The sequence below is a fragment of the Electrona antarctica genome (genome assembly GCF_951216825.1).
Source record: "Electrona antarctica genome assembly, chromosome: 8".
Lineage (NCBI taxonomy): Eukaryota > Metazoa > Chordata > Actinopteri > Myctophiformes > Myctophidae > Electrona > Electrona antarctica.
Genome location: NC_136789.1, coordinates 8094049 through 8116261, shown reverse-complemented (window position 1 = coordinate 8116261; position 22213 = coordinate 8094049). Strand labels below are relative to the sequence as shown.

General features: G+C 42.0%; 1 protein-coding gene across 1 annotated transcript; it reads right to left on the bottom strand.

The window, feature by feature from the left end:
- Window positions 1-1570: 1570 nt before the first annotated feature.
- On the bottom strand, window positions 1571-20992 carry ywhag1 (3-monooxygenase/tryptophan 5-monooxygenase activation protein, gamma polypeptide 1). The gene is made up of 2 exons (XM_079508538.1): window positions 20755-20992; window positions 1571-4217 (listed from the first exon to the last, which is right to left on the bottom strand). The coding sequence occupies exons 1-2, from the start codon at window positions 20839-20841 to the stop codon at window positions 3561-3563; spliced, it is 744 nt and encodes a 247-aa protein (XP_079364664.1). The 5' UTR covers window positions 20842-20992; the 3' UTR covers window positions 1571-3560.
- Between the last annotated feature and the right edge of the window lie 1221 nt (window positions 20993-22213).

Below are 22213 nucleotides of genomic sequence, written 5' to 3'. Positions count from 1 at the left end.
TCTAAAGTGCAACACCTTTAAATTGACCACTTTGTCACCTTGTGCATGACCCCACTGCCCTATATCAGCCCTACACAAAGATATTTAGACAATATCTAATATGTAAGCACAACTGATTTCAGGGATATTTACAATAATCTGTGTATGCAATGTATTCACAATTATACAGTATACTAATTGTATCTATTGATCAGTCTATCGATCTATCTATCATATCTCATTTATGTAGAGCTACCCATTAACTATACTGTATATCTAATCACATCCTTGTCTCTAACTGCATGTGGCATATTTTCCTCAAAACATTACTTTTCTGGCCATGAATACTTAACTATTTGACGACCAAATCTTCATTATGCAGAGAGTGTTACAGAGGCAGGGGCTGAAATTCTGTAAGAGGGCACTTTTGGAAGAAAATAGCCGTTACGACGCATCGAGAGCTTGTAGATCTGCTATTTTCTGGGCGCGACCCCGCACTCGTTGGTACTGGAGATGCGGCGATGACATGGATTTCCAAACAAATTCTTTCAACGCAAAATTCTGCGTTCAAGATCAGGAGTTCAGAAAAAATGTATTCTCGGGTATGGCATGGAATGGAGAGGATGGCATTTGCATTTCTTTCACCATAGTAAATGCTGCATTCATGGTCTGGAGAGGGCATTTGTTTTACAGACAGGTAAAAGGGCAGGGGCTGAAGCCCCCTTTGATGTCTATGTGTGCACGTCCCTGGTTCCTCGCCAGAACAAACCTAGAGATGACTATCCACAGGGGTTCTTTGTTTGTACAGTGTACACTAAACAGTGTTGTGGAAATATTTTTTATTCAAAGACTTCAAATAGATTTAAGACTGCTTCAATTCCTTTGTTAAAATTTGTGACCTACATGGATCCACTAATGATACCATGTGGAACCAGGCTCTTCATAGTTGTGCCTCTCACAAGTGGTTTGAGAACACACAGTTGATCTCCACTGTATCATAACGGTTCCATTTAGTACCATGAATGATTTTGTACACATTGTCTGTTTCATTCAGTGACATTTCTTAACTCACGTCGTGGATCAACAGTGGCTTGAATGGTTGTTTATACAGAGTTGCGGCAGAACTTGAAACATTACATTCTTATCTAAATAGCAGCTTTATCAGCCAGGAGGGTGAACGCTTCAAAGAACCACTTGGTTCTTTATGTTGGTGAGTTGGTTATATCATAATTACAGTATCATGTTCGGAACGTTCTAAATTGCACGTTAAAATTGTCTACTGTAATAGCACCAATAATATGATTATAATGTGATTTTGTACCAAATAGTGTGACCTTTGTCGATTTAAATTTTTAATCGAGTTCAGATTGGACAACATTTTGTATCTTGACTATCATTATTTGACTGAAATTGAACTGCCATTGGGCAGCTAAAGGAAGCTATAGAAACAATAATGGTCCATATACAGGAAACACCAATTCAATATTTTGATTACAAAATTTGACTGAAAGATCAAAAAACACAGCAGCGTTCTGATCTTTTTCCCTTAGTAAGAATTGCATGTCACCATAGCAACGTCCATAACAGAATTGCATGTCACCATAGCAACGTCCATAACAGATCAATTTATTGTTAACAATCACTGTTTTGGTATAGCGTACTTCAGCAAATGGAGTAAAGAAAACACAGATTAAAAGAAGGTCTAGCTAACAATCCAATAAAAAGAAATAAATAGAAAATAATCAGATGAATGTCTAGTGATTCCATGTTCATATGAATACATAACATCTACAGTATAAGTTAATAAATTCAAGCTACTGTATAAATACATCACAGCATGCACAATATTGTATTATGGAGAATATTGGAGCAGTTATCATCTTACACTGAAGAAACAGTATAATAGGCAAGTGCATTTCTTGACCAATAAGAAACTTAACACAAAGAAAATCCACAAACCTCAAATCTGCTTTTAGATCTTCCATGTAACATTGCATGTGCTCTGTCCACAAATTACACTTAGTCCCCCAATCAAGTACTGTACGCGATTCCAGTCGACCCTGTGCCCTTTCAGAAATCATTTCTATTGATAGTTGTGAAGTTAAGAGAAATTACGGTAGACAATTAGGGGTTATGTGTTTGGTGACTTGTTTCAACAATTTCTTCCCAAACCAGAATCTTTAAAATAGTATTTTTCCATTGATTTTGGTTTGATTTCAATGAATGAAATGGTAATTCTACAAACATAAAAGAGCCAATAGAAATTGTTATAGTAACAACAATACTGACAATAAGAATTAGGTGCGCCAAGACGGTTAATTTATTTAATAAAAAGCACAGCAGCAGCACATGAGGAACAAGTTGCACTACCCAGCAAGCACGGTCAGGACCTGGACGAATTAGTGACGTCTCGATTGGGGCCAGATCAAGTCAAGCCAAGACTAGTCAGATCCAGAATATCACCTGATTTCAATCAACATAAATTCTGCCCAGTGCCCACTATAAGACGGACATCCTGGATGAATCGGAGAGAGTCCGATCGAGGCCAGATCAACTTAAGTCATATCACAACTAGTCAGATCTGGCCCAGAATAAGCTATAGTATTTCAACTGGTGAAGACGTCTTGGAAATTACGTAAACATCATCCCCATATGGGCTGTGATCTGGCCTAGTTCTGAACGTCACCAGAGTCACCGGAGGACGTCATCATAACATCTTCATGGCGTCATTTGGCTTGCTGGGTAGGCTTTACTTCATGAACTTGTATTTTAGTTATACAGTATGACTGTGACTCAGCTGGACACATAACCTGACACAGAGCAACCGAAACGTTTTGTATGTATGTTCAAAACAGAGTCGACCTGCTTCTCACTCAAGGACCACGTTGCTGTGCATCCAAGTCCCATGTTGGTACGTCTCTGGTTACTTGATAGAAGTTCGGTTTTTCCGCAACCTCTCTTCTCTCTATAACTAATTTGCAACACACTCTCTTTCTTTGTCTGTCTCTCATTAAGCAAGGTGATGCATTCAAGGTTTACTCTTAAATTTTCTTGTTGCTTCAAGCGTCAAACTTTATATCGAATGCTCCTCCCTCACCAAATACAATAAGACAGCTCGGCTTCCTTTGCAAAATAACAACAGTCTATGCCTAGTGTGAAGGTATTATTACCCAGTGGCCACACTGTGAAGAATGACATACCCCTTGCTTCTAAGTGGTAGTTTGGCAAATGTCACAGAGGCTATCGAGAAGGATTTTCGTTTGTTTCTTTCTTTAATCATAACTTCGACTAACTAAAATTGACTGCCCTCATCCCACCGTTTATTTATTTCATTTTACTTTTAATTTGTGGAAAAATAAAGAACAGCGGCCGCATTAGTATCACCAGCAAAAGTGGCTTGCCGATGCTCCATCAGCCCCCCTTTTTGTTGTCGTTTTTAATTTCTAAGAACGTTTACTAGTAGTATTTATTTATTATTTTGTTGTCGTCGTTATTCGTGAGCGCGCGTTGTCTGTGTGTGTGTGTGTGTGTGTGTGTGTGTGTCTGTGTGTTTTGGCAAGAAAGAAAGTCGGGACTTTTTTTTAGTTGTTGCCCTCGCCCCCTTCCTCGTCCTGCTGGTCGCTCGTCCACAGCGTTAGGTTGTCCCGTAGCAGCTGCATGATCAGAGTGGAGTCTTTGTACGAGTCCTCGTTGAGGGTGTCGAGCTCCGCGATGGCGTCGTCGAAGGCTGTCTTGGCCAGGTGGCAGGCCTGCTCGGGCGCGTTCTGGATCTCGTAGTAGAACACGGAGTAGTTGAGCGCCAGGCCCAGGCGGATGGGGTGCGTGGGCTGCATGTGCTCCTTGCTGATCTCGTGCGCCTCGCTGTAGGACCTCTCGCTGGACTCCACGACGCCGGCGCGCTTCTCGCCCGTGGCCACCTCGGCCAGGTAGCGGTAGTAGTCGCCCTTCATCTTCAGGTAGAACACCTTGCTCTCGTGCTGCGTCTCGTTGCAGTTCTTGACGAGGAAGCCGTCGAGGAGGCTGAGCACGTCCTGGCACACGGCCTCCAGCTCCTTCTCGATCTTCTCGCGGTAGGCGCGCACCATCTCGATCTTCTTCTCGTTGCCGTCGGCCGACGTCTTCTGCTCGATGCTGGAGATGACGCGCCAGGACGAGCGCCGCGCGCCCACCACGTTCTTGTAGGCGACCGAGAGCAGGTTGCGCTCCTCGTTGGACAGCGCCTCGTTCAGCTCCGTCACCTGCAGGGAGAGGAGCTGTTAGCGGTTAGAGGATAGCTAATACTATGACAAAAAAAAACATGTTACCATGCAACAGCCAGACTGTTACCATGCAACAGCCAGACTGTTACCATGCAACAGCCAGACTGTTACCATGCAACAGCCGGGCTGTTACCATGCAACAGCCGGGCTGTTACCATGCAACAGCCAGGCTGTTACCATGCAACAGCCGGGCTGTTACCATGCAACAGCCAGACTGTTACCATGCAACAGCCGGGCTGTTACCATGCAACAGCCAGGCTGTTACCATGCAACAGCCAGACTGTTACCATGCAACAGCCAGACTGTTACCATGCAACAGCCAGGCTGTTACCATGCAACAGCCAGACTGTTACCATGCAACAGCCGGGCTGTTACCATGCAACAGCCAGACTGTTACCATGCAACAGCCGGGCTGTTACCATGCAACAGCCAGACTGTTACCATGCAACAGCCAGACTGTTACCATGCAACAGCCGGGCTGTTACCATGCAACAGCCAGGCTGTTACCATGCAACAGCCAGACTGTTACCATGCAACAGCCAGGCTGTTACCATGCAACAGCCGGGCTGTTCCATATACTATAGCAGTAATAAAGTTGTTACTGATTACTGAACCAACACTTTAAGATAAGTCGCCAGATGTAAGACAGAGTGACAATGATAAGCAGAGAGAAGAAATCAGACCCGTCTGAACTGAGTGGTGCTGTACTCATGCTGTAGTACTGTACTGTACGGTAAAAAACCCTATTTCCGTGCTTGGACGGACAGACACACAGACACACGGAAGACGTACGTACATACAGTACACACAGACACACATTGCTAGCACCACTCAAAAAGAGAATGGCCACTACCACTGCATCGAGCAGGTTGCTGACATCATCCCAAGGTTTCTTCTGCACTGAAAGCTTTATTTATTCATTTATTCATTTTGACAGGCCAGTGTTTCACCTCTATTCTACCCCAATGAGAAAGGCATCTTCACACACCTCAATATACAATCAACATCATAAACGGTATGTATTTTATATACTGTATCATCGCACACACACACACACACACACACACACACACACACACACACACACACACACACACACACACACACACACACACACACACACACACACACACACACACACACACTATATGAGAGAGAGAGAGAGAGAGGAGAGATTGCCGTTTTCCACTCTTGCTTTGGACTAGGTCTTACTTTTGTTCACTCAACCAAATGTTGGGTCACAACCAGTGTTGGGTATCGTTCATTTCTAAAGTAATTTTGGATTACTGCCATTAAAAATAATCCTGTGTACAGAGTACAGACAATATGCCATGTAATGAGGCCGATCATGCCATATAGGCTACAACAAATAAAGCTTGTACGCCTTTTTCAATTTAACCAGCAGCGGCTCAGTTGCGCTCATAGACTGTAAAAAAATAGGTTGCGCTCCAACCAGCCAGCACGTGCCCCTCAAGAGTCCCTGCCCTCTCCACGCCGCGCATCGCGGCGTGCATGAGGCTTATAGCCTCATGCACCGTGCATGAGGCATGAGGCTTTCTGTAGGCTTATAGCCTACAGAAAACGAGGGTAGGCCTCTCTCGACATCCAACAACACTCGCTTGTGCACGATCTGAGCGCAATCAGCGCAGACTCAGAAGCTGCCTCTATGAAAATAAAACACGGGCTCATACAATTCAATTTCACAACAAGTTGTCTCAAAGACTCGCACTTTAACACACTCGGTAGTGTCTCTCGTGGCTCAAGTTCGGTAGAGCCCCGTTCGAGTTGTGACCCGATATGGACAGAATAATACATTATTACCTCCTCAAGGCAATGCCAACACCGCGCAATATTTATTATATGGACAGAATAATACATTATTACCTCCTCAAGGCAATGCCAACACCGCGCAATATTTATTACCCCACCACAGAGTAACCTCGCGTCAGTGTCACAAGACTATCCACAGATAACTGAGTGGCCATTCGCCACCCCTTCAGGACGCGTTCTCGGGGGAGTCGGGGCTTCATTCGCCACCCCTTCAGGACGCGTTCTCGGGGGAGTCGGGGCTTCATTCGCCACCCCTTCAGGACGCGTTCTCGGGGGAGTCGGGGCTTCATTCGCCACCCCTTCAGGACACGTTCTCGGGGGAGTCGGGGCTTCATTCGCCACCCCTTCAGGACGCGTTCTCGGGGGAGTCGGGGCTTCATTCGCCACCCCTTCAGGACGCGTTCTCGGGGAGTCGGGGCTTCATTTATTTTTTAATCTTGCCAACAAAATGAACAGGGACACATTATAGTAACGGGATTACTTTTTTTGGAAACATAACTAAGTAACTAACTACTAAATTGCAAAACTAACTCGTTGGGTTACTCCCTTACTCCCTTAAGTATTCCAGTTATATAACGCCATTACAGCCAACACTGGTCACAAGTTCTCACAACTCTTGAGTTGATGAGTCTTACCCTGGCCTATATTAATAACCCTATCCCTATAAGATGACACTCACACTTATATTGTGGGGGATTGTCCTGTTGTAATATGAAGTCATTACTAAATGGTCGCTACCTCACGGTTACAACATTAACGCTTCAGATAACTTGTAAAAATACCGTAGCCAAAGCGGTAGCTTTATAGCCTATTTTGATTCCGGTTAATTTTGGGGTGAATTTTGGGGTCTTCAAAATAAAACTTCTGGCTGCAGGGAAGAGACTACAGACGGAATCAATTCTGGCAGTAAATGATTTAACAAAGTAACTTTAACCTGTGGGTCATATTACATAATCTGCTTCTCTTAATAATTCCCCATAGACACACTTATCAGGATAAGAACCGACATTTACAGTGCCTCTGATATGGGTAGGTCATGGATATAGCCAGAAATTAACCGGCAATCTTTTCATCATGAGTTTCTTTTAAACAGTCGTGTATTTGGGGGGGGGTCCTTGAGGGCGTTCCAGGTGGTCACTAGCTAAATGATGGAGAGTTGGTAAGCCAATGGGACCCTTATAGATATTTAGGGTTAGAGTTAAATTATTATTAAACATCTGCATTACTTAATTTACGTCTATAAACATTTGGAGAATGTAATAGAATTGTTATTTTGATCAATGTTTGCTTGTTATCTCTCCTAATGGTACCACATCAATACAGCATGGAATTGTGGATGTGGACAACATCTTATCCAACAATAAAATAAAATATTCTTTAGCTTTGGATCAAATGGTGGTCCGTGGCTCAAATGCCCAATACATAATGGACCTTGATATGAAAAGGTTTGAAAACACTGCTCATACTATACAATCATGACTAATATAAATCTTAGAGTTTTTTAACTCTTTTTATTGTCAATATAGGGTGTTACAGTTAGGGTTGTGATCTGGAATCAAAAGGAACCGGAGGAACCATATCCGACATTGGAACCATTCTTTGGAGCAGTTGTATCACACTGTCAGAGCTGGTATGTGTGTTACAGTATGATTGGAAGACCAGTCAGATTGAAAAAGAAGCGCTCGTTTTCCTGATCTGTGTAATCAACACTAGAGGGCGATGCAAGCCAAGGCATCTCATTATCAGTAAACCCCCCCCCAGAGTCAACATGGGAGCTAATGGACCGGCCATTGGTTTCGGCGAGCCGTATGTTTCCGGTGCCTGTGTCATTTTACCGTGAGTGTCGGTGGCTGAAACAGAGTGCACCTTTTTCAATGTGACTGCTTTTCCGATCATGCTGTGACATGTGGACGTTTTAATTTAAAGGACCACAATAGTGTACAAATTGGAAAAAAATGGTTCCAGGACCATTTGTACACTCCTGTTACAGACCTGTAAGTGTCCATTTGGAATGGCCTCAAGTAAGGCAGGGTCCCTGGACCTCACTTTGAGAACCCCTACAATAATATTATGCAATAATGAATGTATGATTGAATTTGTATTTATCAAACATTTTAAAATGTTTGATTTTTAATTTCTTTTGTAAAACCCCACTGTTTCCTCTAGCAGCACATTCCTTGTACTGTATACCAGAGAGGAATCAGAGGGCAAAGAGTAATATCATGCAATACTTTGTCTTTTGAAAGCCATTCTATCTCTGCTGGTGACATTGGCCGCAACCTGCCAGTAGCACGGAGATGGCTATGGGATAAGACGTGGGACTGGGGTGGGTGGGTGGACGCAGGGCATGATAACAGCTGTCTTTCAATAGGAAAAAAGCCATTTCATATCTCAGACCTTGCAGCCAGCTTTCACATTGGTCTACAAGAGAGTAGCAAGCAATGCACAAATGGTGAAAAAGCGAACAAACAACATGCACAATTATCTATATACAAAGCCTGAGCGAAAAATATAATTTTGACTGAAAAGTCAAGTCAAGTCAAGTCTCTTCATTTACAAGGGTTTTACAGCTGCCATAAACAATATGACATAAGTACTCCTGTCTTAGAACAAGACGATATTTAATTGCATAAAAAACACAAGAGAAAGCTTGCCTAACACAATACTGCATGAACGCAGGCAGGGGCCTGCCTTTGATTGGCCCTCCTACTACTAGTAAGAAGTATTAGGTGCCCGCAAGGCGGATCATTCTTCTCACATTGTAATACAGGCTCGACACTAATTAGACCAGCCAAATCACTAGCATAATGGTCTAATCATTATGGATTCTGCTGCCTGGGTTCGCATCCCGCTGCCGCAACTATTCCCAACAACCACGGACTCGTTTTATTGCTGATTAAAGTACAGTTTTCCACCACGACGGAGGGGCGTCGTCTCTACCGAACTTGAGACACGAGAGACACCGCGAGTTGCCGTGTCGAGCATTGCGAAGTTTGCTAGAGCCTACTCAGCCCCCTTCGAGTTGCGACCTGATATAGACAGAATAGTAAATTAGGCAATGCCAACACCGAGCAATATTTATTTCCCACTTATTTATTATTATTTCCCATTGCCAATCAGAGACAGGCGGGCGTTACCAAGTCTAGAGACAGACATAGTATTAAATCCACCACAGTACTAATGGTGTAGCTATACTTTGCTCTATAGCCTACTACTCCAAGCCACATCCTGATAAATGACCATAAGCAATATGTAACGTAACTGTAAAAGCCCAGCAGTGTACTGTAGTTCAGCGCTAGAGTACGAGGTCAGAAAAACAAGCCCTAAACAACCTCACTGTAAAAACATGGCCGTCTTTGTTTCCAGGGGCCTGTGCAGAGTGTGCAGAAAGCCCTGACGGAAGCTATGGTGCAGGGATGACAATAGGCCTCTGTCTGCCCATAAAGCTCATCAATTGCGCTGGCTCTCTCGTGACTCATTCTTACACAAGGCTGTCAACTTCCAAAGAGTTGCATGCTAATACAAATAAATGCCAGGAAGCACAGTCGATATACTTCCCCTCTGACAGATCTGTTTTCATTCATATCAACAGTCAGTGTAGTGTGTGTGTGTGTGTGTGTGTGTGTGTGTGTGTGTGTGTGTGTGTGTGTGTGTGTGTGTGTGTGTGTGTGTGTGTGTGTGTGTGTGTGTGTGTGTGTGTGTGTGTGTGTGTGTGTGTGTGTGTGTGTGTGTGTGTGTGTGTGTGTGTGTGAGATACTTTTATAGCAAAAGTAGTATATAATACATTTCTATTCCACGTACACACACACACACACACACACACACACACACACACACACACACACACACACACACACACACACACACTATAGACGTTAAGGTTGAGAAGCTAACAACAAGAAGTCCCTTTTCCAGTGTTTAGAGGCCAAGTGCATGCCATTTGATTTAGTCTTCAGCTCGCCATTCATCTCTCTGTCTTTTTCCTTCCATCCTTGCAATCTTCCTGGTCTTCATGTGTCTCTGTTAAAGTGATGTGACAGCCCCCCTCCCCTCCCCAGCCTGCCCTCTTTCAGGCTGCAGAGCACAAAGGCGGCATGCACTATCTGACGTCATGAGCAGTGTGAATAGGGCTGGCTTGTTAAGCACTGGACAGCATGGGGGGGGGGGGGGGTTACATAGCATAGCAGTGAGTGTCACTAGTTAGTAAAAGTGTTCAGTACAAAAGTTCTGCCCTGAAAATTGTTCCGTTTCTGCTGTTTTTCTTTAAAGCTGCTGCTGCAGCGGGTTTGTGAAATTTGTAATAGGTTAATAGGTAAAACATCTGAGGTTTATAACTTGGAGGGAATTTAAATGATGCTCGGACCTAGACTAGCTTGTTTTAGGCAGGACAATACAGTACAAAGTGAAGGTAAGTGAAAAGGGAACAGCAATGTTACTTCATGCTCAGTATCACAAACAGCCATAATTAATAGTTGATAAAACTCTTATTAAATTAAATTAAATCCAAATGTTTATTTTCAGTAGCGCCTCCATGATTTCCCCATTGTGTCCATGTTATGCCTCTCTCCTCCCCTGTACATTTAATGTGCAAAGAAGTTGGTAGTGATAGCGATACTTCCCATTGCATTCGCTTACTGTATGTGATGTCACAAAGAATCACATTTTCATAATATTATATACTGTATATTATATAACAATTATATACTGTAATTCATAATATATATATTCATTGGTGCCTGTGATGCATTCTGAAGTAGCTAGTAGTAACATTTAAAAGGGTAAGGGCACACAATTATGCTTACCGGTAATTCAACCTTACAAAATGTTTCTATTCTATTCTGGTAGGCCTGTACTGTATGTTTTCTACTTTGTCTTTTCATGCCAAAGTAAAGTACTAAGTTTTGAATTACTCAATGCACATTGAACCAGTAAACCTATTCAAAGTATTAATAGTGACTTTGCCACAGGGGCAGTAAAACGGTTGACTGCCTGAATGACTGCTCGCTAGCTAACATCGTTAGCAAATGTCCTTGTCCAATAGTATACTGATGTGTAGTGAGTTGGATTGGGGATATTTGTGTGCAAACATGGAAGGTATATCTGACTGATCACTAATCTATACATTTTACAGAACATCCAAGTTCTCATGTCATCTTGGACATACTTTTCTTAGAAGGAAGTACATGGTACAGGAATAATGTGAATTGCTGCTATGGGGACAGCCCATAGCCGAGTGGATAGGGCGTGTACCACATGGGCTCATGCCTGAAAGCGAATCAATGGTTTGATTACTGTGTGACATACATTGTAGTAGTCTATTTGGCGACACTTCCTGTACTCTAGCTCTGTTGTCTATTTGAGCAAAACCACAGAAGTACCTCTCACAAATTATTACTGCAAGGTCCTGTAACCCTGCCAAGTGCCAAGGTTATCCTGTAAACTTGTAAAGCAACGTTTTCAGAAAATAAAATAAAATACATGTTTCCGGTGCCTGCATCATTTTGCCGGGAGTGTCGGCCCACCACCGCAGAGTCTAGGGGTTCTAATCCAATTGTTGTGCAGGAGGAGTGGGTCAGAGGCACTGCATCCTCTGAGTGGGGGCTCCTCACTGGCAGGTGAGACAGTATGAAACAACAGTAACAACATGCAGAAATGTATGTGGGGAGGAATTAATTGCCATAACGACTAAATTGGGGAGCCCTCTTTACACAGAATGCTTTGGGAAGTGTCTGGTTTTCTCCTCATAAAAGGAATGGTATGGTTTGCTTTAAATATCAGCCAAGTTCTCCTTTAATTTTCGTGTAGCCTCTAGACAAAAAGTGGACTTGTAGTGTAACAACTCTTTTGTGTTTTTTAACTTTTTGTACAAGTTATTGTAAATATATGAATCATAAGACTGTTCATAGATCTCAAACAAGTCAAAGTTATTCATTCATGAAGAAATAATGTGTTCCAAAGGGACCATTCCATTGGAACAAACTGTGTACATTGCCAATCTTGTATATGAATTGGGTTGAGCTGCATAGCTAGACAGAATTGTGCATGTGTGATACACCTACTCCTTTTGCTGACCAAATAACAAACAAGCTATTCAGCAGTTTGTCTATCCTGTGCAGCCTAATCAATAGCCAAATTTAGATACAAGGGTATACGGTGGTTATGTTGTTTCATACCTTAGCTTAGCCTTGCATGAAAACACATTTGAACAAAAAGACTATTGACAATTCACTGACAAAATTGCCACAAAAAAGGCAATAATGATCTGCTTAGATTCCTCCAATATATGTACTGAACGTCTAGGACAAAACTCGGGTAGACTACCGTATGTTCAAATTTATAGGGTGCTGTATAAAAGACAGTTTATCTACAAAAGTCACAAACTTGAAGCTCACACACACACACACACACACACACACACACACACACACACACACACACACACACACACACACACACACACACACACACACACAAATACAATACATCTATACAAGATATCCCTTGGGATAGAATTTATACCTGCAATATAAATTAGGTTATAATAAGTGCACTTATTCCATGTTCACAGCCACCTACACATGCTTGGTAGTCCAATTATGCTTATTGCTATAGACGCCAACAAGCAATGCATCCTCATATCGAACAAACATTTCACAGAGGACTCCGTGGACTGATTACTTTGTGTTTGTGTTTGACACAGAAGCACAGTGTTGCTATGATTGGAAATGTACATCAATTATACACTATTTCTATGGCCTGTAGTGAACTTACCATGGATAAATTCTGCAGATATTACGATATACACAATATAATTTCGTCCTGACGAGTGGCACCACCGCCTGGTTTGGCAACTATACCACCGCTGAACTCAAAGCATATACACGAGAGACGTCAGGGACATTTACCACCCCCACCATGGTCTGTTGACTATGTTACGCTGCTGCATCCAATGCCAGGCAAACAATACAGGAGCATCAGGACCAATACCACCAGACTCCTGAACAGTTTCTATTTAGCAGCATTTAGACTGCTGAATAAGAGCTAAGCCTGTTGCCACTGCACTGACAGAACTGAACTGAACTGAACTGTGTTTTTTTCTATAATTTTTATCCCTCGATTTTGCAACCCATTTTTTCACCCAGTGTCAATTGTCTAATGCCGTAATCCTGGGCGCTACACTTCCTCTGCCAACCTTGGGGGACTGACCTCATGCTTACTTCTATGCATGAGGAGTCCAAGCTGCTTCTTTTCACCTGACAGGTGAGAGTTTCCCCAGCCAGACGTAGCGCGTGGAAGGAACACGTTAATTCCGACCACTTCCTTTCCCCTCCATCAGGCACCCCGGCTGGCCAGGGGGAGGTAGTTTAGAGACCAGGATTACTGCATGCTTTTTGTGGACACGGGGAGAACTCCACACAGAAAGGCCCTTTCGCCAACCCCGCCTCGGGTATGGGCACTGATGACACAGAGAAGAGAACATGCCCCCAGCGCCCACAGCGTCCCCAGTGGGAATCGAACCCAGGACCTTCTAGCTGTGAGGCGACAGCACTACCGACTGTGCCACCGTGCCCCATCTGAACTGTGTTTTTAATGAACAGACTGAACTGATCCATTTCAATTAGACTCTCGTCTCTCACTCTCTTTCTCTCCCCCCTCCTGTGTAGATCTGCCTTTTTTTTGCAGCGCCTGTGTCGGCTGACGTCGTGACGCACGTTGTCAATGAAGTTGAAGCAGACAGTAGCCTAGTAGCTAACTAGCTAATAGCTATGGCCATGGTGATGTTGTTAGCCTGTTGCTCAATACTAACCACTGTTTCACTCTTTTCCTTTTCTTTTCTTTTTCATCCCATCGCCCAAGCCTAATATATAGCATGTGTGTAACTAAACTTTTGTTAGGCGCATGCTCAATCAATTTAATGTCCAGAGAGCTCTTGTATTTTTGGATATGTCAATCAATGGATTCTGTAATGTATCAGACCTGTTAAAGACCCACAGTGGTCGTCATATACTAATAATATACCTATTGTCTAACTCTATAATCAATGTATTCTGTAATGTATCAGGCCTGTTAAAGACCCACAGTGTAATGTATCAGGCCTGTTAAAGACCCACAGTGTAATGTATCAGGCCTGTTAAAGACCCACAGTGTAATGTATCAGGCCTGTTAAAGACCCACAGTGGTCGTCATATACTAATAATATACCTATTGTTGTTCAGCACCTGAAAGGTTTTTGTTCTTCTCTAACTCTATAATCAATGTATTTAACATCTTGCAATCAAACCTTCTTTCCAACCATACAAATCCATAAAAATAGACAAAAACAAATTAAACAAACATTGAAGCAACACACTTCATGGCAGCAGCAAGGTGTGGCCTTCCCCCATTACACACCTGGCCACAATCATCCCTTCCAAGGTATAAATTGGTATCCACCACCTGCAGTTCTCATAAAGCCACACCTATATGCACCATTAAAAAAGAAGAAGAAAAAGCTCCAACACTAGTATTATTTGTAAATATGCAAAGAGAGAGGTCAAATATTGACAGTCACTGGACTCTTCTTTTGTAGGGCATAAAATAGGTACTTCTTCAGTAGGCAAATCCATTGCAAGTATAGGCAAAATCATGCTACAAGCTTACATTCCCTCCCCACGTATTGCTGACAGGCCTGTTTTCAAGGGGAAGGAAATCGAAGCAAATACTATAAACTAAATTGCTATTTGACACAGTATACTGTGTAGTTAAACCCAGCGCATGAGGCCGCATTCTTCCGGGTTGGAACCAGTGCCCAGCATACGTGAACGCGCTGGGCTGTTGATATCATTGCGCACGTTCACGCATGGAGCATGGCGTTCACATATGGAGCATGGCGCTCACATATGGAGCATGGCGTTCACATATGGAGCATGGCGTTCACATATGGAGCATGGCGTTCACATATGGAGCATGGCACGTGAGCGCGCGCAATGCATAGTGCTTGGCCCATAGTGTAATACCACTTTTGGCCACCATGTCTTTTGTGCTTCAGTGTTTCCTCTCGGCACTCGGTGCCACGCTATGAGCTTGTAGATCTGCTATTTTTCAACAGCTAAAGTATAACATAATGCTTAAAACGCCAAAAGGGGTTCCCGTCCTGAATGGGTTAAATTACTGGATGATGCTCTGAGCCACCACCAGATGGCGCTGTTGGCGGTAAATGAGTTAAAGTGTTGCAAGAACAACACAGGTGGTATAAAATAAACTGATGTAGTGGGGTTTGAGATGGTGGAAGAGTCTTTTGTGTATGTCCTTGTTTGATGCGTTTTTGTTCTGTGTTGGAATGTTTTCTTGTTGTGCTTTGACACTTTGAGGACCCCTCGAAAACGAGATGCTGCATCTCCAGGGGCTTATCCTCTAGTGAAATTTTGAAATAAATAAATTATTTGGACTAGACTAGAGGTATCAATTCAGTATATATTATTTACCCAAATAATTACCTTTATTTATTAAAAATAAAAACACAAAGCGGTATAAACTGGTAGGAGAGTTATGTCTGGCCTAACCCAAAATAATATATAAATGAATATGCGTAGCATAAAGTGAGAAGCAAATAGAGTGGCAAAGTGAGTTTAACGTAATTTAAGTTAATTCAATCAGATATAGGACTTTTCTGTTTGGATGTATGGGCTCTATGGCTCCGAGACATGGACCCTTTCAAAGAAATTAGAGAAATGGTTGGATGGCACTTACACCCGCTAATGAGAGCGCAACATCTCTCTTGGAAGAGCCACCCATCGACTAATCTAATATACGGCAACCTTCCCTGTGTTTCTTCACTAGTCTAGATCCAGAAGAACACAGTTTGCCGGCCACTGCTACAGATCTGACAATGAGGTTATATCTTCCCTTCTTCTCTGGAATCCTGCCTCAAAGCAGACCAGAGGTAGAAGACTGTCGTTCCTTGATGTCATCGCTAGGGACACATGCATCAGTACGCAGGAACTGGGGATGGCAAATTTGGCAATGAAGGACCGGAAAGTCTGGCGTGGCATTGTGAAATCCATGATCTCGACCGCAGTCAAAAAATGATGATGATGGGCTGTCAAGGCCAGAAAGTAGTTTTTGCCACTCAGTAGGCGTTCCTTCATAACTTCCGGGTATGATGATGATGTCACGCGCATACCCTCTATTATGATATTGAGGAGAAAAAACCTTTGGACATTTAATGTATAATATGGACTAGAGAGATGTTACTTAATAACGCATTACTAATAATTATGATGTAAAAATAATTAATGAAAAACACAAGGTGGGGCACGGTCTGGGCTAGATGGGTATATTCTGGGAGAGCCTATATTATACCCGGGGTATAAACTGGTCTGGACTAGCCCACTTTAACCCCAGGTATAATATTATGGCTGGGGGTTTATTTGGGGCTGTTACACTGGTAAATCACTAAAGGGTACCGCACCGCACAGGCACGTTCTATCATAGGAATACATAGAAGACAGCTGGCGCTGCCGCCTCAAAAGGCGGTATATGGGGACACAGCCCCCTTACTTATTGTCAGTGAATGGTCCTCCATCATTGTGATTGGCTGGGAACCACCCAGCCAGTTTCACTAGGAAATACATCATGAGATGGTCGCGGAAAGCCATTGCAGCTGTTTTTTATTCTGCATTTTTTAATTTTTCATATGACTAAAGACACAGTGACATCACAGGATGACATTGATATAGTTGTAGTAACAGTACAGACGAAGAAAGAAGAAATGTTATGCATTTCTTATTTATTAAATGAAATGAATAATTCAGACAACTCTGAATCAGTGGATCAGTGGAGTAAATGGACTGCATTTTTATAGTGTCTTTCTGGTCTTTCCGACCCTTCAAAGAGCTTTACAATGTACTGTACATCAAATTCACCCATTCACATACATTTCACACACCGAACCATGCAAGTGCCTTACAACCTGCTCATCGGGAGCAGTTAGGGGTGTCTTGCTCAAGGACACATCTACACTTAGCCAGGAGGAGTCGGGGATCGAACCTGGAACCTTCGGATTCCAAGATGGGCCGCTCTACCTCCTGAGCCACTGCCGCCCCCTATTACTAATAGCCCTGTAAAGTTTACAGGTTTCTCATATTGGGATGGTGTGTTGTTAATGTTCACTAATAAGTAGCAGTGTCCCATAGTACTAGACAACATTATTTTGTTAGAATTCTTATATGAACTAACATAAAGATTTAGGTAGAGGGCGGCTAGACCGCTAATGTAATTAAAGTTAAAGGCGGTGGGAGCTGAGAATTGTAGCAATAATAACATAAGCATGTCAGTCTGTTATGATTCATTGATTACATTTGGTATAGTAAATCTTTTTTTTTTATTTGCACACAATGAAAATGTAAGATGTCAAATAATTAGACATTCCGATTGAAAGCAATGACAATTTACTTTTAAAATGTTCTAAAGATAACAAACTCTTGATAATGTGTACTTTGGCATACTGTATCTGTATACTACAACACAGTATCTGAGGGAGTAGCCCACTGGGCGTTTTATTTTGTAGAAAGGAAGGTGAAGTCAACCTCTCTAGTATTATATGAATTAATTAGCAAATTAAATTTGAAGTTCATAAACAATGATATTAAGGAAAAGTCAATATTTTATTATATATATAAACACATATCTAATGAATATTTATGTCATATAGTGAAAATACATTCAGTTTTGTAAACAGGGGGACAGAAGCCTTGTTAGAGTTGGTGAGTTCCCAGTCTTAGAAATTGTCTTCATAATGTTTATGAAGTTTGAAACTTGGAAGGTATATTTATATTTATATATGTATCAAACACGGATAAATCATAGAATATCAAGTTAATGTTTCCAATTTAATTTTGCATCATTCTAAAAGGCCTAAGAAATTACTGTGAGCGACTTGAGAAATGTATCTATAGCATACACTCTATAGCATACATATACCTCTTGCCCCTTCACTCTAATATACTGTTGTTATACTCTTTAAAATTGAACGATACCTTGTTCAGTTTAACTTTAAACTAGTAGGCTTAGCCTATTTGTAAGTGCATACGTGACTAAACCAGCAAGCAAAATGGGGAAAAGAAAATGTAACTAGAAAAAGTGCCCCTCAGGGCACAGGTCTCCACCAGGGCAGGTCAGGTTGTGGCCTCCTGGTGGCGCAATAATAGGCCAATGTGAAAAGGGTGACATTTCCTAAACGCCTTGGATGGCAATTGGATGATTTGAGTCATTTTGTTCCAAAAATGTGTTTTGCAAAAATCCACCTGTTGGTGGCGCTATAACAGGCCAATGTGAAAAGGGTGCGATATATTCTTAAGCCTAGTAGGAAAGTCTGTAAAACATTTCACGTAAATTGCACAATCATTTGAGGCTTTTCTTCAAAACGGGCCAATCCTGCAAACTTTGAAAGCCAATGTTAGCCAATTAGGATGGAATCTGAAATATCGGACAGATCCGTCTTGAACACATGACTATAGAGATAGTGTGTAACGATTTGCGGGATTTTTGGACAGAATCTGGAGGAGTAATATAAAAAAAAGCTTTTCAAAAGTCGGCCTCCTGGTGGCGCTATAACAGGCCGTTCTGGAAAATTTGGGGCAGAGGTTCATCGTTGGCATCCAGGGAGTGTTTGTGCAAAATGTGGCATCGACGGTGCTGGAGATTAGCTGGTAACAGACGGACGGACACACACACGGAGTGCAAAACATACTCTCCTTCGGCCTGGTGGAGACAACAAACTAATGAAAGATGACTAATATTCCATTTCCATTGGGTGGTGATTGCTATATGTCCATGTCTGCAGTGGCAAGGGATTCCCCTCAGATAATGGGCGAGGCAGCAGAGCAGACACACCCCACTGCCCAGTGCCACTACTGCAGAGAGACTGGCTGGGTGAGGGGCAGCCCTCTCTGACTCGGCATAAATCTGAGGGGTGGAGCCAATCCCCCTCTGACATTATACCCCCACCTGGTCCTAGAGAGTAAGTGAGGAGTCACTGGCCTTATAGTCTCCTACTCTACAGTACACTATAAACACTGATAGACAGCAGGCCACAAGATTTTACTTGTTGAGTCTTATAGTTGAATTTGTTGTAGCCAGAATGGCACGCCGGCTGTATCCCCACTTGCTTCCTCCTCCAATTTAGAGAGGAACAGTTATTTGTGTATGAAGGCTTTCATAGCAGAGGAGGTATACTGTGGCAGCATTGCCCTTTTCCCGGAAAATAATGCAGATATGAGATCCAGGCCTATAGTCAGAATTCCTTATGTGTCAATGCGGTAGCAACCATGATGTATGTGAGGGTAATGTCATTGTCAGATCATGTAAGCATGATCTATGATCAAAATGCTGGGTATGAAATGGTGCACTACTGTGGTAATCACAGTAGTGCACCATTTCATGCCCAGCATTTTGTGGTTGTGAGCCCTACTGGCACTGCATCTTGCTTGGCTGATGCTGCGACACGCCTCATGTGAAAACCTGCTCAATCGCCGAAAGAGGTCGAGGATGCGAGAGTGCAGTTGTTACACAGCATCATCATCATCGACCAGTGACCACATAGACACTTAAGATTGGAAGAAAAACATAAAGGGGGGAAAACGGTAGCGTTCACTGCAGTATGGCAATTACAGGACATTTTGGCGAGGTTTCCACTAACGCCCACCCACGTCTGGAAGGTGAATGGTTATTCTTATTATAAACTGATGTTGCGCAAATCGATTGTGATCAACCTCCTTCAGCCAACGTTCTTTTCACAAATGCGCAGTGTAGCTTTGGGGGCGATTCTGGGGACCCATTGACTAATGTGTCTTCACACAAAATAAAGATGAAAGTATAATCGCAATATGTTTCTCGATTAGCATCTTCTAAAACGGAACATGGCCATTCTCTGCCCATACGATGTCACTCATAATGGTACCACTTGCCTTGTCCTCTATGCGCATCATTTGGCGTTATTATTATAACTATAAGCCTATAGCTGCTCTCTCCAATATTCATCTTTGCGTAAAGCGTTTTATTTCCCTTTCGTCTTCAGATCAGTACGTGGTTAAACCGAGTGCTAATGTCAGTGTGAATTTCACGCTGTATTTCTTTCAATCATTTAACAATCATACAGCCTGTCTGGCAAAAGGCACCGCCCCAAGATCAAACCGTCCGCATTTGCCCCTCAGTCAACCAGTTCACCGCAGTAGTACATTGTGTAAACTAAACAGATAAAATAGATAAGATAAGTGGTTCTTATATGTAGACATCTACATTTAAAAAAATATATATATATATATTACACGAATCGTCGGATGCCAAAAAATGAAGAAGATGCCTTTCCTTCCTGTGGGGTTCCAACTGATGTTGCTTTAAATTACATATTAGCAGCACGTTTGACAGTTCAAAAATGACGTGTTCCTCATGATCGTGATCTTTGATGATAAGTTTCATACACCAGATTTATTTGACATCGTCTGATTCATTCAACTGCCCCCATGGTACCCTATGGAGACAAGCTAACGTCTATATAGTTAACAATAACGTGCTCCGATATTTCTCACATTTCAAGCATTACCATATTTAAAAATAAATATTAGTATATTGATGAGGTTGACCATAATTCATAATAAATTGATTCAGAGGATACAAATGATCACAAAAGGTATAATAGCCTACTTACCGATTTCATGGCAGCTGCCATATCATCATATCTTTCTGCCTGTTCAGCCAGCCTGGCCTTCTGCACCAGTTGCTCACGGTCTACCATTTTTTGTAGATGTCGTTTGTATAACGTGATCCTAATATGTTCTAGCTAAATAAATGTGATTATATGGTTATTTTTTATTTATTTTAGAATGCAGTGTTAATGGCACCAGGTCTTGTTGCTGCAGCTGCTGCCTGCTGTCTGCGCGTGGCGACGGCACACCCCTCCCCCTCCGAGCACTTTCGCTGGATGGTGTCACCACCCAAAAAGGCGTGTCCTCACAGAGTGATGTAACCGTTGTAACATACCGGTAGCTGATATAATTCACACATCCCATAGCCCAGACTGACAGGTTCGCGCTGTGATTGGCTATAGTTGGTCGTCAGGCAAACGCTTAAAGAAAGTGTACTATAGTTGCTAAAAATGCAATAGTACACATGTAAAGTTACTTACTCAAGTACTCCACTTTTGAGGATATTTCCAGTTACTTCTACTCCATCCACTGCATCTCAGGGGCAAATATTGTACTTTTACTCCACTACAAATTATTTGAAAACTTTAGTTACTATACTTTATAGATTTAGATTGTTATTATTACAAAACATACATTAATCACTTCAGCTCTATATACATTTTGGCAATTTGAAAATAGATGATCTTCAAGCTCACAATGTGTCGCAACGCAACGCATTGTGAGATTGTAGATCTGTTATTTTCAAAAGATTTTAATACATTTGAAAACTTGAAATGGGACATTCGGTATAATGAGTACTTTTACTTTTGGTATTGGCATTTTATGAAATGACTATATTGCAGTATTGATACTTTTTAATTAATTTAATTAATCAAAACAAACTTTTAGTAATTTCTTCATCTACTCAGGTTTATGTGAACACCCCAGACAGTTTTTAAGTTGCTCGATTCAGTATTTAGATATTTGATATTCATTTTAGCTGCCCCATCCCCTTCCTATACAAACCCATTATAACTTCAAACTCCATTTTAACCATGATAGATTCATCTAAAACACCCACACATTTTTATGGTGACTGATATTGTCCTTCTAATAAGTGAAGGGGCCGTGTTTTTTCATTTACTGCTTTCATTTATTTTAATTATTTTGGAAAATGCTGCAGACCACGCTACGCGACGGAGGAGACTAAAGAATTAAAAAATATATTAAAAATAAATGAAAACAGTAAATGAAAAACCACTGCCCCTCACATATTAGAAGGACAATATCAGTCACCATAAAAAGGTTGGGTGTTTTAGATTAATCTATCATGGTTAAAATGGAGTTTGAAGTTATAATGGGTTTGTATAGGAAGGGGGCGGGGCAGCTAAAATGAATATCAAATATCTAGATACTGAATCGAGCAACTTAAAAACTGTCCGGGGTGTTCACATAAACCTGAGTAGACAATAAAATGACCAA